This window comes from Macaca fascicularis, chromosome 5, assembly GCF_037993035.2.
Source record: "Macaca fascicularis isolate 582-1 chromosome 5, T2T-MFA8v1.1".
NCBI lineage: Eukaryota > Metazoa > Chordata > Mammalia > Primates > Cercopithecidae > Macaca > Macaca fascicularis.
In genome coordinates this window covers 119,025,094-119,046,818 of record NC_088379.1, presented here as the reverse complement: position 1 = coordinate 119,046,818, position 21,725 = coordinate 119,025,094, and the positions used below count along the sequence as shown (strand labels likewise).

General features: G+C 34.9%; 1 protein-coding gene across 50 annotated transcripts in view; it reads left to right on the top strand.

Moving 5' to 3' along the window:
• Positions 1-21,725, top strand: part of CAMK2D (calcium/calmodulin dependent protein kinase II delta) — a 305,845-nt gene that overhangs the window by 247,841 nt on the left and 36,279 nt on the right. For 8 of the 50 annotated variants that reach the window (XM_045392792.3, XM_015450503.4, XM_065545406.2 and 5 more), the window contains 6 exons: positions 554-637; positions 1,079-1,121; positions 4,780-4,817; positions 9,441-9,500; positions 11,825-11,866; positions 14,293-14,341. In XM_045392792.3, the coding sequence (XP_045248727.1) occupies positions 554-637; positions 1,079-1,121; positions 4,780-4,817; positions 9,441-9,500; positions 11,825-11,866; positions 14,293-14,341 (316 nt within the window). Of the gene's footprint in view, positions 1-553; positions 638-1,078; positions 1,122-4,779; positions 4,818-6,190; positions 6,224-9,440; positions 9,501-11,824; positions 11,867-14,292; positions 14,342-21,725 lie in introns of all 50 variants that reach the window. The other 42 variants (XM_065545419.2, XM_065545411.2, XM_015450523.4 and 39 more) reach the window with 9 other exon arrangements.

The following is a 21,725-nucleotide window of genomic DNA, read 5'->3' as shown; positions in this document are numbered from 1 at the left end:
ATTATTAATATTTATTTCTACACTTTCTGGTATTTTTATTTTGTTTTGTTTTGACACAGAGTCTTGCTCTTGTCACCCAGGCAGGAGTGCAGTGGCACAGTCTTGGCTCACTGCAACCTCCGCCTCCCAGGTTCAAACAGTTCTCCTGCCTCAGCCTCCCGAGTAGCTGGGATTACAGGTGCCCACCACCACACCCGGCTAATTTTTGTATTTTTAGTAGAGATGGGGTTTCGCCATGTTGGCCAGGCTTGTCTTGAACTCCTGACCTCGTGATCCACCCGCCTCAGCCTCCCAAAGTGCTGGAATTACAGGTGTGAGCCATGACGCCCAACCCATTTCTATACTTTATATGTATCAGTGTTGCGTCTTGGCCACAAGTAGTCTTGGCAAAACTAAAATTTTATTTTTAAATAACTTTAGCAATTGAATACTTAGAAGTTGATCATGCAGGTGCAGCACCATTAATAAAGATTTGATGAAGTCAGGGACATTATTACACTTAGTGTATTTTAAATATTCTTAATTAAGTTACTTTCTTTTCCCCCTCCTCTAGCAACGTTCTACTGTTGCTTCCATGATGCACAGACAGGAGACTGTAGACTGCTTGAAGAAATTTAATGCTAGAAGAAAACTAAAGGTAAGAAATTTTACATTTTTGTCGGGAGGTAGATTTGACAGACTAAGAAGTGAAATACCATGTGAGGAAAATGACTTCTAGCAAAGGCTTTCAATTATGTAGACCTCAATACTCTCATTATTATTTTTTGGGGTCTTAGGAAATGGAATATACACCAGAATCAAAACTATGGTGAAAAACTAGAATCATCCTGGCAACACATGCTGTGGATCCTTCCTTCAGTGGAAAACAGCTGTGCAATTTGATAATCAGAATCTGGCCAGCATCATGAGAGACAAAGGCCTTTGACTCTCGGGAAACCAAAAAACAAAAACAAACAATCAAAAATCCCCTAAATGAAAGTAGGGCCAGGAAAAGATTTGTTATCAAAGACTCTATATTTGTTAGGTCCAGGATTTTGCATAGGCAACATTGACTTTTGTGTTCTAATTTTTTTCACAGGGTGCCATCTTGACAACTATGCTGGCTACAAGAAATTTCTCAGGTACATGCATTGAGAACTCTGCTTCTTATCCATTGGTCTTCTTTTTAAGTACTCTCTGTTTTTTTGACTCTAGAATTTTTAAACTCTAATAATTAGAAAAACCTGATTGTTCAGGGGTGGCAAATGTGTGGCACAGATTCCTTCTACACCTGTGGCTGCCATTAGCAGTCTACTTGGGTGCTGTCTGCTGCCGAGCCTCCGTGACTGCACCCCTCACAAGAGTGCTTCTGGCAGCTCTGGTCACCAGTCAGTGCTGGTGCAGGACTAGCCTCATCTGTCAAATGCTGGGATGCATACGAGTTGTGGAAATAAATACTCCCTCATTTACAATCTCAGCATTTCAAACTTAGAAAATATTATTAATATTTCATAAAATAATAACTATGAATAAGTTATTTTTGGTCTCATTTTCATAGGGAATCCTAGTATGCAAGATTTTTAAAAGCAGGCCATTATTGGCCAGGTGTGGTGGCTCATGCCTGTAATCCCAGCACTTTTGGGAGGCCGAGGCAGGTGGATCACAAGGTCAAGAGTTCGAGATCATCCTGGCCAATATGGTGAAACCCTGTCTCTACTAAAAATACAAAAATTAGCTGGGTGTAGTGGTGTGTCCCTGTAGTCCCAGCTGCTCAGGAGGCTGAGGCAGGAGAATTGCTTGAACCTGGGAGGCGGAGGTTGTAGTGAGCAGGGATCACGCCACTGCAATGCAGCCTGGCAACAGAGCGAGACTCCATCTCAAAAAGAAAAAAAAAAAAACAAAAAAAACAGACCATTATTGAGGAACCCAGTTCTCTTAGACCTAAGTTCATTCAAAAGTATAGTACTTTCTTGGCATACTATAAGAATGATTACAACTGTCAAAGGTATCTAACTCAAGAATTTACAGAGCACCTTGCACTCAGTACTCTCAGAGCATAATAAATGTTCCTCAAAATGATTCCATGGTAAAAAATAAGTGTGTTAAATAATAGGCTAAAAGAAGTCAAACCATTTCTTTATTGTAAGAGTCACTCTCTAAAGGTGGAGATAAAGTATATGTTACTCCAATAACTTACTTGAGTTTTGTATCCTCCTTCTTTGATAGATTATCTCAAAGGACCAGGTTCACAAAAGTCAAATCCTGTTCAATGCTAAGCAGTCTTACGTTGGGGGAAGGACTGGAGCAGCAATTAAGCTGCACTTGGTAACCTTTGGCCCTTTAGACTTAGAACACTTGTCAGCCAAAAATACTACCAGTTTAGTTTGGATACCGTTTACATAACAGTGCTCTGCAAATCAAACCGTCCAGCTATTTTTTCAATTCTTTGTTTTATTTTCTGCTACATACTTAGCCTGGGTGTTATAGTGTTATCAGGTAATAATCCATCATATCATTATTAAATGCTCTTCAACCAATTTCTAGTTATTACTTACAACTGTATTAAGTGGTCACCTTTCCCCCCACCTTTGCATTTCGTTACAAATAATGGGAAACCATAAGAGGCCTTCCAAAGGCTGTTAAACAATAACAACAACAGTAGTACAATGAATAATGCTACGAATTGAGGGACCGTGTTGGCCAGTCATATGTATTTTGTCCAATTCGTTTAATGTAATAATACCTTGTTGCTGCGTTTGTCAAGTTACCTGTTTCATAAACAGTTGATTAATATAGTTGACATTTGTATGGGTGAGTTCAATGCCATCTCATTAAATATTAATTCATATATATGATATTCAAATAAATTTCACTGTGGCCCAGTAATTAGTGAATCATTAAAAGGTAGAATGATTTATATAGCATAAATTCTTAACGGCAAACTAACCCAAACTTTAAAAAATCTTCAGATTTAAAATTGTACATTTTGTTAAAGTGTTACATACACTCTTGGGCATAAATTGGGCCTTTATTCACATATGTACCCATATATAGAAGCTTTTTGTTTACCTCACAGTTTTCTTTTCATCATCATGTAAACTAAAACCTCATGACTAATATGTGAATTTTGTATTGTTTCTGAATGTCTTAGCATGAAAAAGCAATTTTTTTTATCCATCACTTCAAAATCAACTGAATAACATTAGACCCAGTTACAACATCTTGTACTTAATACTGCGTTTTAGTTTTGAGTATTTTATTCATCCTATTTCATTGCCAAACATGCTCTTTAAAGTAATTTGTCCATAAGTATATGGTTATAAAGTTGTTTTAATTTTTTCTTTTCTCCCTTTATGTGGAATGTATTTCTTGTGAGGTAAGGTGAATAGTAACCAAAAGGGACATTTCTGCATCTCCCAGGCCAAATCCCTGCTTACCCTGAATCATCATCTTCTCTTTGCTTGCTATTGCAATTTCAATTATTCTGAGTTTGCTTTCTAACCTATTAACTGCCACAGGATTGATTTAATATTGCTTTTTAGCTCCAGGCAAATGATTTAATAGCTAAGGCAACTCTTTCTTACAATCTCAATTAATAATAAATTAATAGCTTTGTTGCTAAAGATTAATGAAATTAACATTTTTGTATCTTTTAAGTAAATTTAAAAGTATACCAATATGATATTGAAATAATGCCCCAAATCAATGAATGTCAGGAAATTACATGTTCATGCAGTTCTAGTCTAGCTAGGTATTTACACTTTCAAAGTCAAGCTCTATTCTGATATACTTAAATAAGTATATGTAATTAATATTAAATGAAAGCATAAGTATGTATGGTGTTCTGCATATTTGTGAATGTTCTACACTTGGTGTACTAATTGTCATTGACAGTTATATTATCTGTTCACTGTGTATATACACGTTCCTTAGTAGATTTTTTTGAAAGGATGACTTCACCTTTTAACATACTCAAGAAGTTTAGTAACAGAAGGAATGTTAAAAGCTCCCTGCCAAGAAAAATAAAGTTGCATATAAGACCATATGCTTTAAGATTTCTCTGATTTAGTTGAAGATTTTATTCTGTTTTTATGTTGTCTCAAGTTTTATGATTTTTACTTTTTCATTGTAAAGGCTTTTGTTCATGAAGCCTTTGTATTCTGATTTTAATGTATAAAAGAATACATAGTGCCATTTTTTTAAAGCTCATATGCTAAACATTTTAAAAATTTGCTCTAGGCCAATAATATGCCATTTTATTTAAATAGTAATATTTTTTGTAAAACCAAATTGTCTGACTTCAAGAATATAATGAAGATGTTATTTAGCCAGAGCAAATTTTACAAATGAGTTTTCAACCTCTAGAAAGAGGGGCTTAAATGGCAGAACTGACATGGTCACCATATGTGGTGTGAATGAACATGTAATACTATCTGTCAGCTGGTGTCCAAAGACTGAATTCAACTTTCTGGATTACAAAAGGATAGTCCAGTTAAAGTTCCAGTATCCTTTTCGCAACCAACAGTGAAATAAAGTCCAATAAACACAACTGTCAAAGTATTCAATTATATGCAATGAACTACTCTTTAGTTCTAAATTTGCTGTGGCAAACCAAGAAAAGTGATACTGTATTTCAGTGTCCTGTAAGCTCGCGCTCATCAGTGTGACTTTGATAACTTGCCGTATGTTGGCCATAACTCAGCAAAGGTGGTAGAAGGAGACAGTAACCTGACTGCTTTGTTGCCTGGCTGTGGGTTTCTATGGATAACTCACTAAACTGATTTTACTCTCATTTTACAGCAGCCAAGAGTTTGTTGAAGAAACCAGATGGAGTAAAGGTAAGTTAAACAGATGCCCCTAATCCATTTCTGATTTTCAGAAGCTGGATAATCTTTAAATGTTAAATATAATTCCTAAGTCTTTGCAAGTTCTATTTTTTATTGTTTCTGATAAAGGTTGCCGGTTGAAATATGAAATGATTTAATATACAAAGATGACTAACATTTATACCAAGAAAAACTGTATTTCTTCTATTGGATTATATATGAAATAGTCATGAAAAAATAATATTGTTATGCAATATAGAGTTCCTATAGAAATTAAATGTCTTAATCTTCTCTGATTTACTACAGTTCCAAACTACCATGGTGACCTAAAAGTCTGCAAAAACCAAATGCTTTTCCAAATAATTATGCTGCATACGTGAAAGCCACTTAAGTATATAGCCTGAAAAATACTCACATTTGGGTATGGAAAATAGAATGTCAAATGTCTAAGTTAATCTATTTGGGCAGTTTTTATAAAGGTCTTAATTATTCCTGTGTTTCTATCATAAGGTGTTGAGATATATTCAAGATGAATGATCTGAACAAATATTAGAAAAATCTTGCAAGAAAAATAACAGCAGGATATTTTTACTTTCTGGCTTTCTAAACAAAATAATACAGTTTCTTTCCTACTGATTGTATATTGTTTCAAGGGGATTTACTCTTGTTGGAATGTAATCTTATATGTGCATAATGATGTTTGTTATCTTTTCAGAGTACCACCTAAATGTTTTATTTCTTTAATCCTTTTCTTTCTCTTCCAAGGACAGATGCATACATTCTTCATCAACACTTCAGCATTCTTGGGAATTAATTAATTTTCTAACATTTGAATTTGACCCAAAGTCAGGTGGTCAGTTCATATTGAAAACATAACATAGAAAATCATTTGTCACTTTAAATGTTCATGCTCAGTCATTTCTTTGCCACCTGTCTGTGTGCAACTTGGAAATTTTCGGAGCACTGATAACTATGCGTTTGTGATTTCCTTTAGGATGCCATTTCCATTTACCAATTGCTTTCCTCAGCCTGCAATTTTGTCTTCATTCTGATTAGTTTATTCCATTTAGATTTTAAGAATGATAGTTGATGACTGCCTTTTTCCCAATGTTACAATAGTAGAAATGTGGTATCTTACATTTTCCAAATATTTTCTTCTCCTGGGCTTTCCTGTACCATTCAGTGATGGAGAGCTCACAGATCCTATTGAGATATTTATTTTCATTACTATCCTTACGTAGAAAACATTTCCAGAACTTTTTTCTTCCATTCAACTTATAGCTCCTCTTTAAAAACAAAATTATTCTATACTCCATGCTTTGATACTCTAAATTCAACCGGTCATATTTTTTTTCTTTTCCTTTCTCTTTGACTGGTCAATTCAGAAAAGGAAGTCCAGTTCGAGTGTTCAGATGATGGTGAGGATCTCTATCTGCCAGATTTCTCCTCCTGTGAAATTCACACTTAGGAATAAAAGTCTTATTTACCTAAGATAGTGTAAGTGGAGAGGGTGTAGGACCATTACAGGTCAGTGTTAATCAACTATCAAAACACGGTACTCCTCTTACATATTATATTGTTTTTCTCTGAAATTGAATTTGTTAAACATGTAAATAGTTATATTAACAGGTTTGCTCTTTTACAAAAACAAAGTCCAATTTTCTCTTTGAAAATAAAAAGACCATGACAGAATGAATGTCTGTATAGTGATAAGTAAAAACAAACAAACAAAAAAAACCTATGTGATTATTTTTTTAATGTTCTTCATGGTTGCTAAAATAGGAGTGATTTATATGACACCATAAAACATTCACCATGGAGTTTATAAAGGTATGAAAGTGATCTTACAATGTACCAATCCTAGTTAAGTACCTTTACAGGAAATGTTTATTAACCTCAAAACAATAAATTTAACACCTGAGAAATAGGAATATCTTGCCTGTGCCTCATAAGAGTAATTCAGTGCATCATACAATTATCTGATTTGATTATTTGATTCATGATTTTTTAAAAAAGAAAAACACCCTGCTTCTATTAACATAAAATAATTATATCACACAAAAGTGCCAGAGTTCTTGTATGTTATGTTTAAAAGACATCTATGGGCCAGAAGTGGTGTCTCACACCTGTAATCCCAGTACTTTGAGAGGTTGAGGCAGGTGGATTGCCTGAAGTCAGGAGTTCAAGACCAGCCTGGCCAACATGGTAAAACCCCATCTCTACTAAAAAAAAAAAAAAAAAAAAAAAAAACACACAAATTATCCGGGCATGGTGGCCATACCTGTAATCCCAACTACTTGGGAGGCTGAGGCAGGAGAATCTCTTGAACCCAGAAGGCAGAGGTTTCAGTGAGCCGAGATTGCACCATTGCACTCCAGCCTGGGCAACAAGAGCAAAAATCTGTCTCAAAAAAAAAAAAAAAAAAAAAAAAGACATTTGTGGTTGAACCCATGCTTTATATTTGACTCTTTGAAAAGAATGTCTTCTTGCCTTTTACTTAGAAATTCTCCTATTAGTTTTCAATAAATTAATCTTATAAATACCTCCAAAAGATTTTTCACAGGAAAAAAATCATTTAGTTAATCTTTACATTAACAAAAAAGCTTTAACTGCACATTAAACATGACCAAAAGTGTGGTTGAGGCACATATTCATTTAACTCATGTTTCCCATACCTAACAATAAAGAATGGCTCACCCAGACAGAATGGCCTTCATCTGGAAGAGATGATGGTGTGTGTATGCTGTGTATCTATATGTGAATGTGTGTAGGTGTGTGTGTGTGGGAGGAGGGAACATGTGCACTTGTACAGATAAGTTTGTATGCATAGGTGTGCAAGTGGGACATTTTCACTAAAATAAAGCAATTCTTGGGCAACCATATCCTAGAAAAAAATCAAGTATCATATCTCAAAATAGACATAAAGTATCTCAGAATATTTCTTTCATTTGCATTCACTGATATAAACTAAATATAGCATATTAAATACATATGGTGCTTTAACCATAAGTGCCCCTGTTCATTTGACAGGAAGCAAACTATCTTTTGCCTAGCACGTTTCCCTAATAGGAATTTATTTGTGTGTGCATCCCTCCTCTTTTCTCACGTACCCTGTACTAACATAAATACTGAATTTTGATCCCTCTTTAATAGACTTTTTACCTCTTATCTCTTTGGCTCTTGCACAATATCATGTTAAATTCTGTGCACTTTGATTTAAAGGGAAAAAAGGTTTTAACTCTCTGCAAAATATAGATTGATGACAACATTTATAGAATTTTCCAGTAAAGGAAAGTTTAGAAGTTTTCTATCCTTTCCTGCAGGTCAAACAGCACAGTGTCACAGCTTACTGTAAAAATAACGATACCAGTAATCACACAAATGGAAATGAAAAGGAAGGAAAAATATTACATATTTAAATTAATTTATGATACTTTCTATCTTCCTCTCAATACTAGTTTTGACAGGATATATAGTTATCAGGTATAGACTTCCCAGAAAACCCAAACAATTAAACTGGTGTCACCACTTGTAAATGTTCATTTGATACTCACTTATTTTATATAGTATATGTTTCTCTTTACATCCTTTTATATATTTATATTAAAATAGTGGAGGTATATTCCTTTAGAAAATAATAAATAAAATACCTAGATACTATAGTGTAAGAAAATGAATGTTACCTTACATTTTTGTTTGAGAACCATAACGTAAGTTGTCACGCATGAGTTTAAAAGGATGTTGATTATTACTTTTTAGTCTTTGATTCTTGGTGCCCCAACTCAGTTGTAGTTTCTGGTTGCCACTGTCTACAAAGAGTCTTCTCTGTGAACCGTTAGAGCACTTATTGATCCTCTGAGTTGCTTTTACCACACAGCTTCCACAGTGGTAATGATATATTCTTTAAAGTCAAATCCAGTTATGTTAAAGCAAGGGAATGATATTACCAAATATATTCTGCAGTGATAGCAGTAGCACTGTGACAGAAAATGTAGTATTTTCCTCTTACACAACTGTAAAAATTAAAGTCCTTTTACATTCAACATAAAAAGTTTGATTTCCCCACTAATAATTGAAGATGTAATTTTTAAAGGAGATCTACACTTACCATTTTTAAAAGCTATTGTGACAGCATTTTATCAAAGACCTAAATTTTCATTGGATAATTTAATTGCTCCTAAGCAAAGTAATGATGGATCCCCAGAGAAAGATCGTCTATATGTGACTTCAGGCTCAAGAATAAAATGGGGGAAGAAAGAAATGTATTTATAACAGTGAACAATTGGAAGCTTGGAAACAGAATCCACTTGAAGAGTATGAGAATGGTTATATTCATTTCATACTCTGAAACCTGATTGGAGCTCCATTGAAGCAGTTCTTTGTTTGCTAAGGTGGCATAGCAACAGCAGACACGTCTGTTTTCTCATTGCACCATCACGGACATGGTCCAGCCTGTGTGTGACCATCGGAGACTAGCGATCATCATTCCTGTCAGTCGTCACCATGTCTTTCACGTTCATCTTCAGTGGCTCTTTATCTTCATGTCTACATCTCCATGTAGACATGCTGCGTCTAGAGATATTGGCTACCAAGGGGTTTAAGGCATCTCTGTTTCTATTTTCTGCATACCCACAGATAAACAACAAAGCCAACGTGGTAACCAGCCCCAAAGAAAATATTCCTACCCCGGCGCTGGTATACCTGGACTCTTTTGTAACCCTTCTTAAGTTCTTTACCTTTTCTTTTTTTTTTTTTTTTTTTTTTGTGATTTCTCTCATTTGCTTTCACTATATAGATACCATATATATAAATATTTTATTTCGTTGGATGTTGGGTTTTGTTTTTTTGTTTTTTTGGTTTTTTGTTTTTTTTTTTTTTTGCTTTCTACGATATGACAAAGTTTTTTTTTTTTTTGAGTTTTTTTGGTTAAGTTAGTTGTCAAGCAGTGTGTTCTAACATGAGATTATCTCATTTCATTGTTGAACATTGTACTGATAGCTGTGGTCTCTGTAGTTGGAATTATTGCATGCTGCATTCAAAATACAGCGCTTTGGTTGCTCTTAGCTCTTCTGATGATGATAGTTCTAGATTATGCAAACAATGGTTTCTTCTTTTCATGATGCAAATGCTGACATCAAGGAGAGCTAATGGGATTGTTGCTAGACAACATAAAAGTAGACCTTATTCAGAGTTCTTGTTTCCCTCTTATTAAAACACAACAGGGCTTTGTAAGACTTCACTTTCTGAGATAAAGAGGCACTGGATAATTTAGAGCTTTTTGTTTATTGTGTTTGAAATTAAATTGTCACTGTTTCACTTTAATCCAAAGAATGAAATTCCAAAGAATAGAGCTTTGAATTATCAGTGGAAACCAGTTATGTCTATCTCAATCAAATCCACACAATTAACAACTAAATTAGTCTAACACTTTGAGATGGTATTATGTTAAAATTCAGAATTTGAATACCGTCATTCAGTGCCCTCTGAGTTCCATAACGTTTTCCCTAAACTATTTCATATTTTGATTTATGATTTTCAGAATTTTTTCAATTATTTACTGTTCTCATGCTCTTATTTTAAATAAATTTTACAATGTTAGGGAATCATTTCACTTGAGTTAACTATGAGGCTCCATTTAAAAACATTTAAAAGAAGGACACATCAGGCTGGGCGCGGTGGCTCACGCCTGTAATCCCAGCACTTTGGGAGGCCGAGGTGGGTGGATCACAAGGTCAGGAGATCGAGACCACGGTGAAACCCCGTCTCTATTAAAAATACAAAAAAAATTAGCCGGGTGTGGTGGTGGGTGCCTGTAGTCCCAGCTACTCAGGAGGCTGAAGCAGGAGAATGGTGTGAACCCGGGAGGCGGAGGTTGCAGTGAGCTGAGATGGCGCCACTGCACTCCAGCCTGGACGACAGAGTAAGACTCTGTCTCAAAAAAAAAAAAAGAAGGACACATCAAGATAGCAGGTTATCTACTAGTAACAGACAATGTTGATCACAGCTGTAGCCAAAGGAAAGGGAGAATGGAAGCAGTGCATATGTTCTCTCTCAATATTGCAGCAGTGTAAACTATAATGGTGGGAGAGTGCCCATGGTTGAGAACTCCCAGAGGGTTGCAATACCTCCCCATTGCCAAGATACCACATAAAGAAGGTGCCAGGCATGTCACTGGTGTATGCATATTGCATCTTTTTTTTAAATCAGTTATTTGAGTGTTATTCTCCACTTGGGAATATTTCTTTGCTTTCTGACAGAAAACAATAGAAAAACCAATAATTTCTTCATAAAAAAGCATGACTTTACAGCCAAATATCCTGCATATATAGTCCATAAAGTGGAAGGTTTTTTTTAGATATGAATTAACATAGGATTTAATAGCAATATGCCTCAAATTATAGTGATTATATGATTAGTTCTAGAACCCTTTAGGTAAACTTTTAAAATATTCCTTAAAATTTTTATGGACTTTTGAAATGGATTCTTTAGTATAGTCTTTTTTTAAGTGTTGTCCAATGGTTCTAGATTTTACAAGGGTATTCAGTTGTGTGTTAATTATATTAATGATGCCATAATCAAGTTTCAAACCAATATAACTGAAAAATATCTTCTCCGAGAATTTGAAATCATCTCGAAGTTTTACCTCCAGTGTCTTTGGCAGTTCTCTATGGGACAGACATTCACAGGCCACTCATTAAAGAAGAAAGGAAAGCATAGGATTAGGTGAAACAGTGAGTGCCTCTTCAAGTCTCTAAATATCAAAGCCTTGTTTGAATGCTGATCAAGAATAAGGTCTTTTGCATGCTGCTTCTGGGTAGGGAGGTTCCTATCTCATGGGCTCGCCAGGGAGATCTTTCATCAGAGATATTGTCAGCTGCAACTCTGACAGCAGTTAACATCGCTTTAGCTCTTGTCACTATTTCATTTTGTCAGCTGGCTCACTCTGCTCTGTCCCTCACACTAGAAATAATGTACTTACCAATGCGAACTGTTTCTTTCTCTATTTTGTTCTCACTCAGGAGCCCCAAACTACTGTAATCCACAACCCTGATGGAAACAAGGTATTCAGAAAGAATCAACATCATCTTGCTTTAACAAGACTATACATCTCATCAAATATTCAAAAAAATTAATTCATTATCTAAAAATAGGGAAGAAAATTCTAACCATTTTCTACCACACTTCCTTTTGGGCCTAATTTGTCTATAACTGTGGACATACTTCTTGCAAATAAAAATGAATGATATCTCGAAAGAGAAACTAATGTTCCCATGAGTCAATAAAAGTCAGGCTAAACGTGAATGAAGTCTTTATGTCAAGATGACTCTGTGTCTTAAGCAATTCCATCTGGTCACTTTTTTTTTCCCAAGACTTTGTGCTTTGTACTGTAAATATATTGTGCATGGTATTTTAGAATTTCTGGCAATATCATTCCATTGTCTTCAAAAATATCAACTTGACTTCATAGGTTTTTTTTTTTTTTACTTTAGTGTTACTTTTGAGTTTTATTCTATTCTGTTGTCAGAGTGGGTTGTTTTTGTTTTTACTGTTTGTTTCTTAATTCCCTGTTGGTGGTGATGATGTTGTTGTTGTTATTGTTGTTGTTATTTGGCATGAATTTGAGGAGAATCAGGGAGTTTCACTTTTTGTGCAATATGTCTGTTGTTGAGTAATACATATTCCAGTAACAGGGGTTTAACTACTTAGCCTGAAAGAAGACTAATTGTTTCCTATACATTATAAATTATTTGTATAGCATGTTAACTAAATAACAGCACTAGCATATATGTCTATAGGATGAAAGACCTTTTCTGAATTTATTCCATGTGTCCAATTTATTACTTTTCATACATTATTATATCTCTAAGGGAAGAAAAAAAATACTGAACTTTTCTCAAATACTAGATATAGTCATACATCTTCTCCATGCTCTTATCAATGATGTTTAAGACTTAGAAAGCACATTTTATCTTAAGACTTAGAAAACACATTTCCTCTCTGGTTTAACATGTAGTTGATCAATATTAAAACCATTAAAGTAAAAAACATGAAGTGTTATGTTCTTTAATATGAGATTTACTTTATAGTCATGACACTGCAAATGGTCTAGGTCCCAAAAAGCCTTGAGGTAGTCAGGACCATCACATATGAGAACAATTTTTTTAATAGCATTAGCCAATGAAACGCCGAGCATAACAGCTGGAATGGACACTTCAATAGTTCTAGCTATATCATTTGTAAGAGTTACTGCATGATATTTCTTGCTTACATGAATTAGTTTAATTTTACAGTGCATGGGTTTACCTTCATTTACAGCTTAAATTTGAATACTAGGTCACATTAAGAAATGCATGAAGATTCATTTCTTTGGTTTTGTGTGTATGGAGACTCTGGGTACACCTTTAATTAGTTTTTCCCTTGGTTTAAATATTATATATGATATTTATATAAATTTATCACCTTTTGGAATACTGAATCTCTAAAATGACACTGGCTGGTGTTTACATTATTTTCCAGAATCTGTTTTCCATTACTGAGCTATTGACTGGAAGTTTGTTTCCAGTTATTTTTGGCTCTAGCATTTAAATCATTCCAAGTAGAAAACATGTCTTTCTTATGAATATTGCAAAATGTATTTGCTAGAAAATATTTTATTCATACATTATTAATGAACACATTTATCATACCATTTTAAGAAGTATATCTTAATTCTGGCAGTTATAGTGTATTTTTAAGTGTGCTTAACAATCTTCCACTTAATTTGTAGTTTTACAAAGAAAGAACTTTGTCTTTTTATTATGGAAGTAGGTTTCTTATCAATAACAGCCAGTTTCTAATTTTGAAAAGAATGAAAAAAGTCTAATTGTCCTTGAAAGTAAATTATTCATTATAATTCCATTGTGCTGAGGACAAACATGAAAATTCTTCTGAAAAGTACTTTCAGCATATCTCAACTTAACCCCCTTAGCTTCTTCATCAAATGATGCAGTGAAATGCTTTCTCTCCTTATAAAGGAGTAAAGCATACAGGCCTTAACATAGTGCCTGACACAAAGAAGGTACTCTTATTGGTTAATTAATTGGGAATAAAATTTTTTTCTATTTTAAGTTTCAAATTCATTCGGCTAACATATTCAACTGCTTGTAAACACACAGAAAAAGCAAACCTTATAGGGCACTGTAACACAAAACACATCCTTACACAGTTTTTAAGGCTAACTGCATACTTCCGCTGCTTCTACAAATCACCTGGATTTATACAGCTTCGGAGATTAGGCAACCAGAGTACTCCCTGTTTGAAATGTTTGCAGCATCAGACATTTTATTTCTGTTAAAAACCACTTAATGTGTTTGTCCATTTGCATGTCAGCATATGCACATAGCCTGCTGAAGAATTTTGCATGATATGTATGTCACTAGCCAATTTTTAAAGATGAAATCAAACTGTTCATTGCGTGCAACCTAAAAATGTGTTTTCTTCTCATCAGGAGTCAACTGAGAGTTCAAATACAACAATTGAGGATGAAGATGTGAAAGGTATGATTTAACCAGAAATGGAAAATCCTAACTCAGAGCTTCATATATATATACATGAAAAAAAAAAAGTGCTTCAAATAACTAATAAGTTTAGGAAGTAGGCCTATCCTAAAACACAAAAGTATTTTATTTATGAGTAAAAAAAATATTTTTATAAGTACATAATTATTTCAACAATATGTTACTTTTGTCATTTTTCCCACATATTCTTTTGTATATTTTGAACTGTAGACATGTAGCATATTCTAGCACATTGCAGTAATGACAACTAATAATGAGTTGCTAGTTATAGGAACATAACAAATTGTAAATTTGTCAGTCAAAAAGTAATATAAAATGTATTCCCATTGGGTACATTCATAAAACTTATCTGGAAAACAATTTATATTCAAGGATACAGTATAAAAATAACTTTTTAACTTTTAGTCATCTCAAGTAAGTATCAGTAGAATTTTCTATTTGGCCGCCTTTTTATCCTAGTTTTTTGTGTATATTCCAAAGATATTTTTGACCTCCATTCACTTTGGTTGCCAAGGTTTTTTTAGCTACGTGTATGAGTCATTGGTAGTGTTTCTACAGACATCTTCTCAGTGCCCCTGCACACATATACTGAACACACATTTGCAGTTAGGTCACCTCCTTTGGCCACATCACTATTTTAGAAGTATTACTTTTGTATTAATTGCATTTGCAGTTTTATGTTGTTTTTGTAATTCATTGTATATAACTACAATCTCTATAGACCAGTTATCTAGAAGACATTCTGACAAACAGCGGTAACAGTAGGATTTGAAACAGAAATATTAAAGGAAACGAAATATAAATTGGGAGCAATGATCCATAAATTAATTAAACCTCATCTGAAAAGATTACTTACCTAATAGTATCACCATAAGCTTTAATTCTAAAGGTAGCATTAATACGATAAAGTCTTGAAAAGTTGTATTCATGTTTTAGAATAAAGGACTTGGAAATTCTCAGGTCAAGGAGACATGGGGTCAATTTAGAGAATAAAAATGGCTATAGATCACAACTTGCCAGTCAGCTCTGCTGACTTTTTCCTTTTTGTGTGAATAGAACAGCTGATGCTATTAAAGTGTACTCTCTATTTATATAACTAAGCACACTGACCTAACTCTGCTAGAGGTAGTCAGTCATTATTTTTTACAGTGGAAAGGTAGATAGCTGTGTCAAGAATTTTATTTAGTAGCTCTATTCATCTCACTCTTTCACTTAAGCTAAAATTTGAACTGAAGTAGTTTGATGAATCATTTATACCAGTCATATTAGATTGAAATATCTTTTTTTTTTTTTTAGCCAAATAAATAGATAAGCCATTTAGCTTTCCCAGTGATTCAGGAAGCATTATCTTTGTGTTTTGGATTCATTAGCTCTTTAAGCTAAGCTAAATGTTTCATATGAATTTTTACATTCTTCCCTTGAGCATGACTAAGAAAACTTGTTCATTGTCCACTGGAGAAACTGAATCTTTAAATAACTAAATAAAATTAGGAGAATACTAGCACCTCACTATATGCACTTCATCTGCACGTGATCATGAGAAGGGTTTTATTAAGTGGTCTCTCTCACCTGAATTTGGCATTCAGCTGTACTAAGTATTGGTTCAGGATCATTGTTATTAATCTATGTAAATATTAATGTATAAACAGAGTTCCTGTCAGTGTTACCTTGTAGTTTGTAATTTCTTTTTAATAAAATGAAATAATAATGTCAGTTCTTAGAAAACAGTTCTCCAATTCAAATCATAACAATGATATGGGTTTCATCTTGCCTCTGGGATTTCATAAATTGAGATAGTATTTGTATTATAGATACATTGAGTCTATATACAACAAGTATTAGATAAATTCAGCAGCATATTGAGATCAAAAGAAATGTCCAGTTGCTCGTTTAACCCAAAGTGCTTTGGTTTATTCCCTTAATAAATGCATTATTTAAGTTTCTGCTTAATTTTACTGGTGTAGATCTGGCCAAAAATGTCATAGCCATACCTCATTAGGACTCATTTGTGTTCTCTATAAGACCGACCCAGACAGCCTTTTGTAGACTAACCCTTTTAATATTGAATGATATCAGAAACCTTTAAGACTAGAAGACACTTTGAAAGATTGCCTAGGCGCCATCATTTTTACTGGGGCAAGTGGTACATAAAATGGTCTTAAATGATTTGAAATTATTTATTATGCTGATTATCTGTGTGAGAATCTCTCCATTTATCAGTGCGTGGTCCTCAAGAAAGACCCTATATGTGAATAATTATGCTGTCTCATTTTTACTTTAGAATCTCTGTGGCTCTCAGTAGCTTGGTAGGGAATGTGTTTATTGTCCAGTTCTGTTGAAACCCAAATTTACTCATATCTAACATCTTATAACTAACATCCAAGAACTCACAAATACTATCAGTTAAATAATCTGACCAAAACTGTATCCTATCTACAAAGCCATGTCATATCTACAAAATTGTGTGTCTTCCACACACATACTTTTCAACCTTCTCTTTTCTGTAGACAACATTGTTATCAGTGAGACACCACACTTGTTGACATATTCTTAAAGGCATGCCCCCATACATACTTCTGCATGCGAGCATATGCTCTACCCATTGCTGCTGGCTGCCTCGGATATAGTGCATCTAACACCAGCACCTAGACGTACGTTGTTTTATGATGGCACATGATTCCTTGAATAGCATGTCACGTGCCTCCCATGCCAAGGCAGTGCACATTCTGCCACATCCCCAAGGACTAACTGGCAGGGACAGCTTCTGTGTCCTCTCCAATGTAAAGAAACATGGAGTTGCTGGAGGAGGGGATTAAACACTGTGGTGACCTGGTCAAAGGAAGAAATGAGGTAAACTAACAACAGAGTTTTTCTTTCTGGCCTCTTTGAGTCGGAAAAGGCAGACAGGCCAGCTGTTCTCAAAGATAAAAGAAAGCAAAAGTAGTCAGAGATTAATGGTTCTTCAGTCTGGAGCACCTTAGAGAGCCAAGATTTAAAGGCCCATTTTTCTTCAGCTCTTCTTACTAGTTTCCATTGAGAAATCATGGCCCCAGTCTGTGTAATACTTTTGAATTGTGTCTAGGCTGTTTCTTCATTCAGCAAATATTTATTGAATCCCTTCTGTTTACCTAAGTTCCACGTGCTTCTCTTTGTGAACTAGTCGTGTTCAAGAGATTTGAATGTGTCAAAATGCTGCTTCCTACCCTTTATATGAATCTTGTTGTGCTATAATGTAGGCCCATTTATCTTACTTAATACAATAGCTATCAGGAAAAATTAGTGAAACCCAACATAAATGCATGTTTTATCCAAAAAAAAAAAAAAAAACTCAGTGAAACCCAGGAAAAAAGTGAGACCCAAGATAAATATATTTTTAAAATCTAAAAGTTATTTTATTTCCTTTTTCTTAAATACCTTCAACGTTTAGCTCTAACCACATTTTTCTTCCCAAGCTCATAATCATCTTAAGGGACTTGAATTGTTTTACAACTCTTCTTTCTAAAAAGCTTCCAGAGTTCATTGTTTTCTTTCTCCAAGGCAATGTGTTAACACCCTAGTGTTGACCTTTTGAGCAACTTTCTAATTTTGTTCTGTGTTTAAAACCAAATATCTCTGATGCTATGTGAGGAAACTCAGCAGCAAACTCAGTGTCATGGAGAGTTACTAATAGTTTTAAAGCAAATGGGAGTTTGGGAGTGGTGGCTCACACCTGTAATCCCAGCACTTTGGCAGGCTGAGGCAGGCGGATCCCTTGAGGTCGGGAGTCCAAGACTAGCCTGACCGACATGGTGAAACCCTGTCTCCACTAAAAATACAAAAATTAGCTGGGCACGGTGGTACGCACCTGTAATCCCAGCAACTCGGGAGGCTGAGGCATGAGAATTACTTGAACCTGGTGGGTGGAGAATTGCAGTGAGCCGGGATTGTGCCACTGAACTCTGGCCTAGGTAACAGAGTGAGACTTTGCTTTTAAAAAAAAAAAAAAAAAAGCCAGTAGCAGTGGCTCACACCTGTAATCCCAGCACTTTGGGAGGCCCAGGCAGGCGGATCACAAGGTCGGGAGATCGAGACCATCCTGGCTAATACGGTAAAACCCCATCTCTACTAAAATACAAACAATTAGCCGGACGTGGTGGCAGGCACCTGTAGTCCCAGCTACTTGAGCGGCTGAGGCAGGAGAATGGCGTGAACCCAAGAGGCAGAGCTTGCAGTGAGCCGAGATCGCGCCACTGCGCTCCAGCCTGGGTGACAAGCGAGACTTCGTCTCAAAAAAAAAAAAAAAAGCGAATGGGAGTCCTAACAAAGCATAATTGCCATCATGGAAGCACTGTAGTAACAACTGCCTATCCTATACTAGGAAAAAAAGTTTTCTCCTTACAGCTAACTAGTGTTTTCAAAATACACAATTCTTTAGGCCAAAAATTATTTAAATAGGCATTTCCATTTTTAATCCATTTCCAGTAAAACAGTTACTTCCATTAATTTAAGGTGTTATCAAACAGCTGTCATCATTAGCTCTTAATTAGCAGTTGACAGTACAAACCGCACTCTTCGCCAGGAATGTGGGTGTGCCTAGAGTCAGTGATGTGTAGCAGGAGTTCTTTCCACACTGTATACATTTGAAGACTGCCCTTTGGTTTGTGGCTGTAGCCACAGTTTGCAGAACCTGTCGCTGTAAGCCATAATGCCTCTCCGCCTCATAACCCGTCCAGCACCATTGTTCAGAGTCACCTACTTCCTTCTAATGGGTGTGTGTCCATATGGTCCATCTGCTGCTGTTTCCCAGCATTCCTGTGCAGCACCTGTTGAAGTTGGGCTCCTGTATGTCTTTGTGTCATTTCTGTCACCATCCTGTTTCCAGTATCTCACTTCAGCTCACCATTCACCACGAGCTTGGATCTCTTGCTGTATTTCATCCTTCTTACAGATCTAGGAAAGTGGAGCCCTTTACAACAGGCAGAATCTATGGCTATGAGACTGTGTGTAGAGAATTCATCCTGCTTGAATTCCTTTTTCCTTTTCCTGATTACTAGGTAGTAGTAACGAGGACGTTTGCAAAAGGCTCAATTAAGGACAAGGCTGTTGGCACCCTTATTACTTGAATGGTGATTCGTATTTGATGACACCTGGATATCGTGGTCTAAGCTAATTTATAGAATCACTTGATTAATGAGCTATCTGTGTGTGTCTTCTATAAATATGTACATTAGTGAATAGTATGATGACTGATTACCCAGATTCAACTATTCTTAAGTTCTGTTTGATCTATGAAAACCTTCTTTTCTGTGTGGGATTTCCTAAGGCAGATGATCTCATTATACTGATCTTCTTCGTATCTACATGTAATTTGTATTTTAGGACTTGTCTTGCATACATTTCTCATTTCCAGAAAATCTGCAAATTAAGAAAATCTTGGGTATTTTATTGAGGGACTTTTGATAATTGTGTCATTCCATTAGGTTAAAAGTGTCTTAGAGGAAACTGTAGTGTATAATAACTTCTTTCAGGTTTCTAATCCAAAATTTGATTTTACAACAAGTTTATTTAGAAAAATTACTGTCTGCATATACTCCCTGCTGATTTTTTAAGTGTTGTATCAGAATTAGTAACTTATAGGACTGATGGCAAATTTATTCTATGCCACCACAAATGTAACACAGTTTCATTGTCTCTATTTTTGTATATTTCTTCTATTTTACCTCTATACTCAATTTTTCTCTTTATTCTTGGCCTCCTGTCATGTTATCCTAAGTTTTTCAGTGATAATCTCAAGCTTGTTTAGCTCTGCTGACAAAATACAGGGTCAGACTGTTGCCAACCCCATTTGAAAACAAGGTCCAAAATCAAGACAAATGGAACCAACAAACAAAAACATGTAACTTCTCATTTTAACGTAAGGAAAACGTCAGCTCACTCTATATTAATAAAGTTTATCTGCTCAAAATTTCTATAAATAGCTTTTCTTGTGAGTTTGTGAAACCCTGTAATGAGTTTTAGAAATATCCACAGCAAATATAATGTAGCATTATTTTATAAAATACTGCATAAACTCTAAAGACATGTATATGTTGTAAGATTTCTTCCATCAGATTCTAAACTTTGATTAAGCTATCAGTTTAAAAAAAATAAATAAATAAATAAAAATAAAGTAATAGCCCATAGGCCAGAGATCCGTATCATTGAAAACTTTTGTTTTCTCTGTCATAAACACTTTGAAGAGGGATGAGAAAGGTTATAAAATCAGACAAGGATAGAGTGATAGAACTCCCTTCAAACCCCACACCCTTCAAAGTAGAGATCTTTATTGCCCACCCAGTGACTCTTCTGAGGAAATAAGAAATAAGAAGGAAATAAGAAACTAAGTCTTTCTGCTTAGTTTAACTTGCCACCAAAAGAAAAGTAGGTGACAAATCTCAAAGCATGTGAGATGAGGTTTAATTCCAAAAATCCCCTCATCGGCTTTTCCTGTGTTCTTTGCCCTCCTCTTTTTACAGAGACCGAGAAAGAGACAAGAACTACCAGCTTGAGTGATGCCATTGAACAGTTAACAGATTATTTCACTTCTTTTAAATCTACTAACAGTATTAGTCTCATTTTACACACGAAGAAACTGAGACTCAGAGAGATCAAAATTATTTGCCCAAGGTCAAAATTTCAGTTAGTAGCAGGGTCAATATTTATTTAGGTCATATGACTCCAAAAGGCAAGCTCTTTTTTAAAAATTGTGTTTTACGGCTTTATTGAGTTATAACTGGCATACAATAAGCCGCCTGTTTAAAAATTTACAATTTGATAAATGTTGACTATGTATACACCCATGAAACCATCTTCATAATCAAGATAATGAGCACAATCATGACACCCAAGAATTTCCTTATGCTCTGTGCCCAGGCCACTACTGATCTAATTTTTTTCACTGAGATGACTTTGCATTTCCTGGAATCCTATATAAGTAGAATCACACAGTATATATTTTGTTTGTCTTTTTTATACAGCTGATTTATTTTGAGATTTATTTATATTGTTGCATGTATTGATAGTTGCTTTTGATTGGAGAATCATATTCCATTATATGAATGGATCATAATTTGTTTATCTTTTCACATGTTGATAGTCATTTGGGTTGGTTAAAGTTTGGGGCATTAAAATAAAGCTGCTTTAAACATTTGAGTGCAAAAAAAAAAAAGCTATCAGTTTTTAAACTCTGAATTCACCTTAAGAATTAACTTTAAGAATTCAGAGTTTAAAAATCTAACATTTACCAGCTTATACCTACTGTTCCATTATCGGAACGCTAAGCATGTCGGAGTTATTTATTTCCTACTGCTCAAGGTCATCACCAAGGTCTGGTTTTCCACTCATG